Below are 13,700 nucleotides of genomic sequence, written 5' to 3'. Positions count from 1 at the left end.
TATTCACATTGAGTGTTGTTTTTACTAACGCACGCGCGTAAGACAGATGCAGAAAATTCGTCGTCCTCTAAGATTCTAACTTCTATTATTGGGGAAATATAGGGACCATATATTATTTTACTTAAACAGGGAAAAGTTTTTTGTAAGATTATTACGGGCAGAAACGGCCAACCACCAGTTTTAACATCATGTATTTTTTTCATAAATAATTAAAAATGATCTACAAATTGAATGAATAAAGATATTCTGTAATAATCCTAGGGAAAATTAACCTGGACATTGCATCTGTTTGTTTGAGGAATGTATATTTTAATGTTTAAGAGGATGCTACCCATGCATTTGTTGTATCCGTCTTACACACGTACAACATAGCAAATTTTCGTTCACTATAGTTTCAATAGTGTGCTGTTAATTTTGATATTAGATTGATTTGACCTATTATACATTTTTTAGATAATAACATTATCTGTGCTTAAGCTTTGGCTTTTATTCAATATTTTAATTCTCAAGCGAGATATAATCATTTTTAATTTTTTATATTTCACATACCCATATTTTGCTTATAAATGAAAATTTCGAAAAATCGGCAACGCTTAAGCAAAGATAATGCTCTTACCTAAAAGTTTTATAATAGGTCAATTCACTCTAGTATCAAAACTAACAGCACACTATTGAAACTAGTGAACGACAATTTGCTATGTCGTGCGTGTGTAAGACGGAGACAACAAATGTATGGGTAGGTCCTTTTGGCAGTATGTCTTCTTGGCATGATATTTAGATTTTTACATTATTAAATATAATTTTAAATTCACATTTATCATTTAATTTTAGTTGTTTAATAATATTTGCCTGAGGTAATAATTGCCTACAGTAACAGGCGATTATTACCTCCCCCCCTACAATATTATTACGGGGGGTGTATTCATAGGAATGCGCAGACCACAACTTCCGGTCGAGCGTGGATACAATTAGTGCCCCTAATTTTTTTCTAACACTTCAACATAGTAGATTCTGTTGTAAATTAAAAACTATGTAGGTAGTCAAGGCCTTAACTGGCGGGAGGGGGGGGGGGGGGTTGTAAGCCAAAAATGTATGTTCTAATTGTATTATAATATTGTGTAGGTAATTAAATATGGTTAAAAATTCATAATATTGTTTTATAATTTATACTTCAATGTGTTCATTGAATAAGAACTATATTCAGTAATTAAAATGATGGCATAGCTAGTATTTACATTTTACTAACATTTATATTTAACAAACAGTCAGTCAGGAGTCAGGACACATTCGATTATATAATACTAAGGGCCCTATAAAGTAGAGGCTAAAATAAACTTACTGCTAAAGGTACTTATTTTGTGGGGACCTCTTGATGTGATTATAGATTTTAGTAATATTAAAATACATCAATAACTTATTAACTAATAAATAAACATTTTTTTACATGATCCTTGAATAATTATTATTTTTAATAATTAAAATAATGAAAATCTAACAGTTAAGCAAGTATAAATATTGAACTAAAAATCAAATCATATTGAGTAAATATTATATAGTATTATAAAATTAAAATTAAAAATACAATTTTTTAATAGTCATTAGTTAGGTACATAATTATTATTTTTATTATAAAGATTATAATTTTGATTTTTTTTTTTGTTTTTTATTTGTTTCTCTAGCTATGTTTTCTATAGTACCTGCACAACGCATCTTACATGTAATAGTTTTGGTAAAATATTTTGAAAGACCTGGTAAAATGGTTGGAACTTGGAACTGCCACTAATTTTAAAATTGGAGTAGTTCTTTCTCATTTTTCTACTACACCTTCATTTATCTTAAATATAGCTAGTTATAATTATAATTATATTAAAATATATCAATAACTTATTGACAAATAAATAAATTAATAGTTAAAAATTGTATATATTTGCTTAATTTAATGCACAATACCTACCTATTTAACATAGTAACGTAGTGGTAGTATAATAATATAATATGATTAATATAATAATATTAGTTTGGTTTATATCTATAAAATAATAATATATTCCACCTATTTTATGTTCATACTATGAACATTAAATTTACATTTTAAATACATTTTAAAATATTTAATAATGCATTTACGCATTACAACTTGAAATAAAATAGGCTCCTGGGCAAATATTAGCATACGCTGTTGAGAGATTTCCAAACTCCTGGATTGCCTTACATTTTGGCATCCGTTTTTTTACATTGTGAGATAGAGAAGTGGTATCACCTTATCTTCTCTACATCGTGCTCCGTGCTAAAGACTAAATGTGTATATTAAATAAATTATTCAAGTCTGGCCGTCTGGGGCAATTGACCGTCCTGAAAATTGTTATCAGAACACCAATAATGACTGTAAAGTGTAAACATTCAACAAATGACAATGTCATAATTCAATAATTATAAAATACAAATTATTTTTTTGAGTAACAATCAGAAGTCACCTGGTAATGTTAAATAGGTTTTTAAAGGAACTTACAAATGGACAATGGTACACAAATATATAATTATAGTACAGATTTAATTAAGGGGATTTTATCTATGAATATCACCATAATTATATTATCTTAATAACCTCTGTACATAACTTTAATATTTATTACCAAAATAACTTTGATACAAATTAATAAATTTATATATGAATATGTGCAACTTATAAATTTAAATATGACATACACATTTTTTTAATTTGTATAAATATATTAATTTTAATTATATTTTCGATGTACATTTGTATACAGATATATAATAAATCGTTAGTTACAATATTTCTTAACTACTATGTATACTCAAATAATATAAAATGTTTAACCGTTAACATTTTTACAAACACATATAACAGTTGCGTTGATATTCTAGTTTAAGTTATTATACAAAAGTCTAAAATCAAAAAATATAAGCATTAGAGATTTAAAAAATTTTGATTTTTACATCTGATGACACTTGCATTAAAAATAGAAACATTCAAGATACAAGAATATAAATAACAATACCATAAGAATTAAGAAATAATAGAACTTTTATACAACTCAACAGTAGTTTGAAAAAAAAAATACTAAATTATTTCCATTGACTTGTAAATAATTCACATGATAGGTATTGAAATAAAGGTATATAATTAAGATGTTGTATAATTCGCAAATATACTTACATAATAGTAAAATTTTTTGTTTATTTAATCTACATAAATGAGCAACAATATACGGGACAGTCTCATTATTTTATCAACGTTATTTCAATATTTTATTATAATTGTTTAATTATCTTAAAAAATTGGATATTTTAAAAAATTTGTTACATAAAATTGTTAATTCAAACTAATTTATCTTAAATGTCATAAGTATCACAGGTTTGAAAAATTATTTGATTTTTTATTAGTATCATAAGGTATATAAGATGTCATTAAAATATGATCTCAATAACACAGCTTGTTAGTCAACTTCTTATTTATATTATATAATATATATATATAAATAAAAAAAATTATGCTTAATGATGAACAACTACAATAGTAGAAGAGGCAATTAAAAAACAATGCATTAAACATATTAAATATAATATCCTTACTTTTTTGAACAAAAATAAAATTTTTAAGATTCAACGGTAAAACAGGTATTAAAAATTAAAATTTCACTAAAATAATAAAATGTTACTAATAAATAATAAAATAATTGAATCAATTCTAGTATAAAATTAATTTACAATTTACTACTTGGGTTGAAAAGTTTTGTTTTACTATTAGTTTAGTAAGAATGATTTGAGTAAATAATAAAAAATAATAGTTCTACTAATTAACATATTTTAATTAAAAAATAGGATATTATTAATACAATTAAGTTCCTTTAGACTATAATATTATTTAAAGCTAACAAATTTGTATATGAATTATGTACAAATTGTTCATACTCAATATGCCTCTTTTACTATTAACATATTATATTAATACATGTTTTGTCCTAAGTTATTTTTAAATAATCAATTTATCATAAATAAAATGGTGTTGATGAAAATATCAAATATTTCATTTGAATGAATATAAAACACAGTTGAATAGTTCATTATAGAAGAAAAGAATGTAAAACTTGCACCGATTTTCATCTATAAGGAGTTGCAATGAGCGTTGTTAATGTTGAACTCGTGTAGTTGGTAAATCTCGCTCTGTAAAAGCCGTCCTTGATCGACTGCGATATAACAATGGAGCTCTTTTATCATCTAAAATATTACAAATAGACATAAGTTACAAAATAAATATAATTATGCATAGTAATTAATTTAAAATTTAAGTATAAAAATTAATTAATACAAGTATATTACCTGCGGTACTCGTGCCACCTGGTCTTCGACGTCTTTGATCACGACTAAAAGCAGATCCTGTTTGCAATGCCTCAAATAAACTATCCATTACACCTTCTTGTGTATGATCTGCATTCATATCAATTAGGGCTTTTTTACGTGCTGCACGTTCCTTTTTTTCTTTCTCCGCTTTGTCACGAGCATCTCGAGCACGACGACTTTTTTCTTCTGCTTCTCTTCGTTTATGATTTTCTCTTTGAGCTTCCTAAAATGTATAATATTTTTTATTACTAAACATACATATAATATTTTTGTGATCATTAAAAATTAATTTAAAGATCAAAAGGCAGGTTCCAGTTATAATTAATGATTTCATCAATGGACAATGTACATAAATTATATAATATAAAAAAAAAAAAAAAAAAAAACAGTATACAGCATACATTAGTAGAAAATAATAGAGTAAACTATAGAGTACAATACAAGTTAATATCACTATTAAACATAAATACATTATAATAATTATTAGTAAAAGATAGATTGTCTATTGCTGAATAGTATATTATTAAGAGCACGTAACACGTTCATTTCTTGTATCCGTGTCACAAGTGTGTAACATACCAAATTTACGTTCAGCAGATCACGTTTAGCTTCGTTAGTTTAAAAATTAGAGTGAATCGACTTATTAAGAAACTAGATGGTAAAGTCATTATCTATGTTTGTGTTTTTCATGATTAGATATCTATTTTGTATATTATAATTCATTAAAAGTAATTATTAAAAATGTACTTACATAGAAACTATCTTTAAATGCTTTAAGGTCGGTGAAAAATTCTTCCAAGGTATATTTTGACTTGTCAAACACATAATATTCAGCTAAATCATCATATAAAGCTTCCATTTTCTTACACATATTTTGTAACAATTCAAATTGTGACTTTGCTTCTTTTGCAAATGGCTATAAATGTTTTAAAATGTTGACACAGCTATTATTATAATGGTAACTTATTAATAGATTTTAATCTAAGAATTAAATTAAGAAATACGCCAATATTGATTGATACCACAACACAGTGCTGTGCTAACTCTCATTGGTGCCCCAGTGCGATAATATTTGGCGCCCCTAATAAACATACATATTTAAACATTTGCCGCCTTTTAAAATGTTACAAGTTTAGCCGCCCTAGGACACTTGCCTTATTTGCCACCCCCTTAGCACAGCTCTGCCACAACAGTAAGTGGAATATACAAAAAACCGAAGTCCTGAAAATTTGCCTTAAATGATTTTAGAACTATATAAAAATTTAACACGGCATTTTCCAGATTTAGATTTTGCATACCATAAATTGTCTTAAGATCTATTTATAGTCTTGTAACTTCAAAAACAAAAATACATTTGAACTTAGCATTTGTATAATATTTTTGTAAAGCTCTAAAATAATTCATGACAAACATATTAGGTTTATTACAGATTTATATGGAATACTTACAGTCATAATTTCTGAAAATAAATCATCTTCGCCACATTGTTGTTTACTACAATTATTAGTAAGATCTACATCGAGGTTACGTAAGCTCGTATCCATAATACGCAATGTTTTTTGTATAACATCAATCGATACTCTTGCAGCTCTATCACAGTGTGTTAGCTCATCACCAAATGTAATTAAGTCCGGATAGTTTTTTTCAACTATATCAACAAGATAATGAAGAAGAGTTGATTTATTTTCTACATCTTTTATTGCAGTGAGCTGTTTGAATAAGAGAAATAAATTATATGTTGTACAATTTCAATACATTATTCATTAATTCAATAAGTACACTAATTATAATATCAACACTTACTTTTGGCAAAAAACTTATCTCAAAACCATAAGCTTGTCCATTTCGTGAACCACTATTCATATAATTTCCCAATAATAAAACAAGCTCCAACATTTTGTTAAATTTAACACCACTTTTAACTTCTTCACAAGCTGCTGTACCTGCCACAATGGCTGGCTTAATATCTTGTACCATCTCAGGATGGTGTTGTCGATAACTTAAAGATTTTAGCCTAGGTAGCAGTCTTTTAATTTCTCCCATCTACAAAAACATAAATATTGTTAAAATGTAAGCTTTAAGATATTTTCTGACACAACTAACATGAAAAATATAACATAATATTATTAATAAAAATTACATTTTTTATTAAAAACAACATTTTAGACTTAATCTCTCTGATAAATTAAATAGTTTTCAAAATACTCACAGTTACAGCGAATTGTTCTGCTTCTACAAGATCCTCATAAGGGCATTCTAAATCTCTTAGTTTTTTTAATTGATCTGGTGGTGGTAAATAGTTGATTAGTTGATCCAGTACATTGCCTTTTAGTACTACATCATCACATTTAAGAACACCACGTTTCACATCAGCATAGCTCAAATGTTTTAATGAGCCACCCAATAAAATAGAAAGATTTTGGGAAGCTTTTGGTTCTAATACTTTTAAACATCTCACTTTCTTTAAAGTCATAGTCCTATAAGTATGATAAAAAATGTAATATTGTTACAAGTTTTTTGACATTTAAAATTGTTTCTAATTTTTAATTCAATAAAATTATTAAGTATTATTATACTTGTCAGTGGAATCTTCTGGTTTTTTTCGAGCTGGTTTTGAAGAAAACTTTTCAGATAACCCTTGTAATATATCATTGGATGCTAACGCTTCTTCTTGAACACGTGCCCAAAAACATTTATCAGATACTTTTTGAGGTATTATCTAAAATTATATGAATATGGAGTTAAGTGACCGAGTATGTAATAACCATTACAAAAATATCTGATATAAATTATAAGTTCATGTGTACTTACACTCTTCCAATTTGCTCGTTTAATACCTTCCACATGCCACAGTTTCTTAGGTTTAAGGCCAGGAGGTAGTTGAGCTCCTAAATTACCAAGTGGAGGTGGTGGACGAGGTATTCCACTTCCCATCATATTTGGAAAAGGTGGTGGTGGAGGAGGACCACCTCCAGGCATTGGTGGTGGTGGTGGTGGAGGTGGACCAGCAGAACCAGGCATAGGAGGCGGAGGTGGGAAATTACCACCAATAAACATAGGTGGTGGAGGTGGTGGTGGTGGTGGTGGAGGAGGTCCACCAGTATTTCCATCTTGCTTTTTATTTAATCCTGATTTCCCATTCTAAATTATAAAATATGTCAATGTTGAAGTAATATTGTATTGTTTATAAAAAAAATAACATTTTAAGTATGTTAATAATAGTACAGTAAAACCTGTGTAATATGGAACCTGAATAACGTGGAAACCTGACTTTTATGGAAAAATGTTACGGTCCCGGCGAACCTAATGTATTTTTAAATACATCGTACCCTGAGTAAGATGGAACCTGATTAACGTGGAAATGGAAACGATATTTTGTCATGTACCTGTATATCATGGAAATATGTACAACGTACATATACTATTTTAAAATTATCAGTCAATGAATAGAAAACTTAGAAAATCTTGCACTTCAATAGACGTTGAACAATCCAGTCCCGAAGACAAAACTAATAATGTACCATTGCACGGCAATGATATTAAAACGTATAAAAACACCCTCCATGAAATAAAACGATTAGAAATGTTTGCATTGGATTAAAATAATGAAAATGAACTTCTTGAATCAATTCTCAACTTGAAAAATTTAGTGGAAAAGAAAACGGCAAGTCAAATAACAAAACAAAAAACATTGGATGAATTTCGGAGTATATAATTGTGTAGAATAAAACGTAGGTAAAATGTAATAATTAATATGTAAAATATATGAAATAAATAAATTAATAATAAATAATAAATTACATTTAATAAAGATCTATCGAGAAATTTTTTTTTTACAACCTGTATTAAACGGAAACCTGTCTAAAATGGAAAAAATATCCGGTCCCAACCGTCTCCATATTACACAGGTTTTACTGTATATTCGTCCTCTATGTATATTTACAGCATTTGATTTTCTAATATAACCTATACATTTGTAGTATCAAATAACAATATAAATAAGAATTTTTACAATACTTGTAAATCAATATTAAATTTAAGTGCCATTATTAAGAATACATAACTATTATTAGAAAGTTTATATCCTGCTTATTTAATTTAAATATTAGCTCATACCAATGAATGTATGCATAATTATTACATATTTTCTTCTTATTTTTATACTTACTTTACCATTTATTCTCTATTAACAGTATTTACATAAGCTAATTATTAATAAATATATTTAAAAAAACAATGATGCGTTTTTTTTACTAAATATTACAATAAAATACTTACATTTTCCATAGATGAGTTTGACATGAACTCTTTTATCGTAGTTTCAGCTTGAATTAATTTGGCTTCTGCTTCCTGGCGAGTAGCTACAGCGTGTTCTAATTTATCTTTTAACTCTTCAACTCTTCTATCTTCTTCAGCTTTAGATTTTTCTGTTGCAAAAAATAATTTTAATAAGTTTTAAAGTTTCATAGTTATAACTTGTAACATAGTTCAGCAAAAATTATCATTTACCAACAACAGTGTCAATTAATGGTTGTACATCTAATTGAAAACGCTTTGTAGCATGAAAATCCGGATCACAGCCATTGCGATGTAAAACAATTTGTGATACACATTCTTCTATGAGTTTGTAAAAAGCAGGCCTTCAATAAAAATAAACAAATTATCAATACATATTGTTTTCCCTTTACTCTAGTAATAGCATACAATAAACTAGAAAATCTTTCAAATGAAAATTGTGTACAATATGTAGGTCAACAATAAAATTAATTTAAATTATCCTATACATAAAATGAGTTATTTTTATCTTATTTACTAAAATAACATTTATTCAACTTATTTTGTAGCAACTACCATTTAATAAAATATGGAAGTGTGTGCCATTTATTTATTGTTTATATCATACATACATTTAAAAATGTAAGAAATAAAATAAAAAATAAATGTTGTTATTTCTTTCAAAGAGAAATACAAATATTTCAACAATTATAAGTATAACTATCGTCATGACAAATCCAGTTATTAATAAGAAATTTAATTTATTTTTAATAATCAAAATAAAGATTCTTTACTAATATTTAATTACCTACTAGAATGATTTCATCCTTGGAAAAAACTCTATAATATAATCAATACTAAAAATAAATAAGAATAATTATAACCAGATTAATATAAAAAATATATTTTTTTAAACTAAATTAAATGTTTTCATAGATACATAGGTATTATCTTTTGTTGATTCAAAGAAATAATTTATTTGATGATCATCTATTATTATTTCTGTTAAGAAATTTTACCTGATAGAAACATCATCTTTAATAAATAGAAAATGTTGAAGTATAGATAAAAGATATGGTTCAGCAGGTGAATCAGCCACAATGTTTTTAATGACATCAAAACAATCTCCTACGTCATCAAAATCCATGCGTACATTATCAAATCTTTGAACTAATTCTTCATAATCATCTTCCTTATGTACATTAAATATGTTTAATTGTCTACTAAGATCTTCACTGCAATCTTTTTCTAAGCTCTGAAAGATATTCATAGGATAAATTATTAAATACCTTAATTAAATTAATAATTAAATACAATTAAAATAAAGACTTACATCAATAACATCATACATGCCAGCTCGCATGATTTCATTTCGTAAATGACCACGAAATTCTAAATCTTCAGGCGTGGACACAATGGCATTAATAAACTGCAAGCAAGCTACCTAATAAAATGTAATTAAATATATAAGTATATAACTAGACTAATATTAGTTAGTTACTTCTCTCTTCACTATTTAATATACATTTTATTTATTACAGTTAGTAAAAATAAACATGTTCATAATATTTTATCATTTCCTAGAAATAGATAGTGCAAGCTAGGAAAATCTATTGTATTAAAATAAAATAAAAATATATAACTTAATGCTGTATAATACAAAATATTATTTTTTGATATGAGAATACTTAATTTAATTGAAATTATTTAATAGCTCTAAACAAAATAAAATATTAAATACTTATTTTTGAATACTTAAATAAACTGCTTTACATTACGTATAAAAGCTGAAATATATTTACTTACTCTCAAAGCTTCATTTCCTATAGTTTTCAGGCCCTGAACTATAGGTAAGAATCGACAACGATTTTCAATATCAGCACTCATAGTTATGGCTTCAAGAGCTTTCTCATGACCATTTGGAGGTATTAAGCTAACAGCTGCTAAGACTTTTACTGCCTCCAGCATAACAGCAGGCTTATTAATATCAAGCGATCGAGCAATAACAGTCAATGCTTCTTTGTGTCCAAACATTTGTTTTAAGCCAACAGTGCTATTCATGATTGCTTTTAAGCATCTGATACATTCATACTGTATACGAGCAAACTGAGCATTTTTCCCATCACTAAAACATAAAATATTTATTGAAAAATCTCTAAAATGTATTAAATAGTAAATACCTATATATACAATTAAGAATAGGTTTTAAAAAAACAATATAACAGTAATATTACCAAATTATCACAAATCCAATGTGATTAATACACAACCTCAGAAATAAATATATTTAATCAAAGTTAGTGATGTACAAACAGAACTGGGAAAAATGAAATAGATTTAAGTAATAAATCTAAAATAATAATTTCTTTTTCCATTGATATTTATGTTATATCCATTAGGAACCAATACTTTCAATACAAGTAAAGTATAGATACTTTTTTTTTTAATACCAGTATTTTCAGTATCAATACTATGGTAACAATATTTAACTGATATCAATTCTCATATAATGGTTCAATATATTCAAACAAAATGGACGGTATCAAATGATTTAAATGTTTGCAGTAAGTACCATACCTCACCCAATGGTTAATATATTTGTCCCTTATGAACTACTTTTTAAAAGTTGAAGCAACAATAACAACATCTAGAAATTGCATAATTAGTTCTCCCCTTTAGTAATTATTAATTCTCTACGATTTACCAAAAGATCTTATGATAATTTACTGATATCAATATAAGTATTCAATACAAGTATCAAGTAAAAGTATCGATACTTTTTTTCAATATCCTATACCTATCCATTAATAACTTTATCTATATTAGTTTTATTTTATCTTCATATTATGATTAGTATAATACAGTAATACTAATATAAAATTGTACTTACTTGCGATAACATTCATTGAGTACAGATAATACTTGACGCAATCCTTCGGTGCCAAATTCACTAACCCAGCTTAACGGATGGTTAGTTAAGGCAATGCGGAGGGATACTACACAATTGTATGTCTTATTGGCACTTAAATCTGGTTGAGAAAGATATTGGATATACTCCGTAGGTTTGTCACACGTTTTTTTATTTCCTTCCTATTAAGATGGTATTTATAACAACATTAATATTTTGAATCAAAATAAATAATAACATAATATTAAAAAAAATGTTTACTTACATTACTTGATTTTTTATAATGCATCATTAACATTTTTTTTTTATTCACAACTGATTGATCTCTTATTGGGGTTTTTTTCTCTTCGGTTAAATTCATATCATCCTAAAATATATAAAAGCTTAGATAAATTGAATATAGTATTATGTATTATATAAATATACTTTTTTTCCAACAACTAAAAATATTGTATTAAATTGTGTATGTAAATATTTAGAATGTATTTTTTATTATTACCAGCATTTCTTCAAACTTATCATTGAGTGCTTCTACATCTAAATGTTCAACAAACATTTCACACTCATCTGCATCGTTGTGACCACCCGATGAAATATCATTATCCGAGTTTATGCGGGGCAAAGAGCGGCTGCCAACACCATATGTACTTCCACTGCTGTAGATACCATTGCCACCGACACCACCGATGGGTGATGATGTCGCTGACCCATATTTTTTTGGTCGTCCAAATAATGTATCTAGCTGTAAATACAGAAATAAAATCAATAATTGATAATAATAAGTAGGTAAAAAGTAATAGCAGAAAATAATAAATGTAAAAATAAAATGTTGTTTTAATGAATTAAGAATAGTTAATATCATAAATGTAATAATTACATACACACTGAAAAGAAATTACAGAAATATTTATGTAGTAGTATATAATATGTATAAGCACTTACAAAACCAGTGGTTGGCTTGGTTTTTTCTCCGCGAGACATGTTTATTCTGTTGAATATTAATTACTTTCAACATCTAAAACAAATATGAAATTATAAAATCATACAATTCATTCATGAGATAGAATAATTTAATTAATTTTTATAATACGTGAGGTATGTAATCTAACAAAAAAAATCTCAATATTATCATTTAATGAAGCAATTGAGAAACACAATGTTATTAGTACCTAGACGTTTCAAAATGAAAATAGCGATAAAATCTCAATCAATTTTGTACATTCTGAAATATTTTAAAAGCACATATTATGATAATTTATCAAATAATATTTACTTAAAAACCTGTTGAATGTTACTACTATACATAATAATATGTATCAGTAAATGAAACAATGCAGGAATCGTCACAGCGTAGTAAATGATGGAATCTAGTGGAATAGCACCGGGTTGGACATTTCGATGTGTATACGTAACTCACAAAATAACTTTTTAGTTGGTATGAAATATATTATAAAAAAAAATATTTTATCGTAATAAAACACTTAAAACTAAGTTAAAAACAACAACAATACGAGCAATTAAAATAACTTGAGCGTTATCACTTATCTGCTTGTACCACGGTCTGGGTAAGATAAGACATTCTAAAAAGATAAGATCTCCCACGACCCGTTGTTTGTACCCCGATCGAACGTATGCTGTTCCACCACTATAAATTCACTGCAACCGATTGTGTCGATTTGGTTATAACGCAAAATCGTCGATTATTACCTATTCGTTTTTATCAATTTTTTTATCCCTCGACGATTCTCATAGGTGTACGGAATTCACGGCGCCAATGTAGAGTAAATACGTACGACTGTGCGAGCGCAACACTCGAGGGTCCTAACATTACGTTCCGCTACGCTCCGTTACGTACCTGTTTTGCCTACCTCCAAACTGCCGTTATCGTTCTAGGCCGTTTGCGCAATAATTTATTGTGTAACCAATAAATCTCTGTGTAACCTACCTACTTATAATCGTGTAAATAATAGAAATTACATTTTTTGATGAGGTGCTAAAAAAACATAGATTATAGTTTACACTTTCATAATGGACGTTATTACCTACGTCGACTGAAGTTTTTTTTATTAAGGCTTGTCTGATGTTGTATTTCTTGCTAAGTGGGGACAATAATTATTATTAAAACAACACGCTAACGCACTTTATGGGACGC

The 13,700-nt window shown here is 27.2% G+C and overlaps 1 protein-coding gene across 2 annotated transcripts; it reads right to left on the bottom strand.

The window, feature by feature from the left end:
* Positions 1-2,863: 2,863 nt before the first annotated feature.
* LOC132935939 (protein diaphanous) lies at positions 2,864-13,616 on the bottom strand. 2 transcript variants are annotated; one of them, XM_061002589.1, is made up of 18 exons: positions 13,591-13,616; positions 12,491-12,563; positions 12,048-12,290; positions 11,814-11,915; positions 11,531-11,730; positions 10,447-10,765; positions 9,974-10,084; positions 9,660-9,895; positions 8,875-9,005; positions 8,644-8,792; positions 7,177-7,506; positions 6,942-7,084; positions 6,575-6,842; positions 6,169-6,408; positions 5,814-6,074; positions 5,117-5,281; positions 4,345-4,588; positions 2,864-4,242 (listed from the first exon to the last, which is right to left on the bottom strand). In XM_061002589.1, exons 2-18 carry the CDS (start codon positions 12,527-12,529, stop codon positions 4,154-4,156), a joined length of 3,270 nt encoding a protein of 1,089 aa, XP_060858572.1. In that variant the 5' UTR covers positions 12,530-12,563; positions 13,591-13,616; the 3' UTR covers positions 2,864-4,153. The 2 variants fall into 2 exon arrangements, with proteins under 2 accessions (XP_060858572.1, XP_060858571.1); XM_061002588.1 differs by lacking the exon at positions 13,591-13,616 and adding an exon at positions 12,822-13,224 and having other exon boundaries at positions 2,865-4,242.
* Between the last annotated feature and the right edge of the window lie 84 nt (positions 13,617-13,700).

Source organism: Metopolophium dirhodum, chromosome 1, assembly GCF_019925205.1.
Source record: "Metopolophium dirhodum isolate CAU chromosome 1, ASM1992520v1, whole genome shotgun sequence".
In the NCBI taxonomy this organism is placed as follows: domain Eukaryota; kingdom Metazoa; phylum Arthropoda; class Insecta; order Hemiptera; family Aphididae; genus Metopolophium; species Metopolophium dirhodum.
The sequence above is the reverse complement of the archived record's forward strand: the minus strand, read 5'-3'. Positions and strand labels throughout refer to the sequence as shown.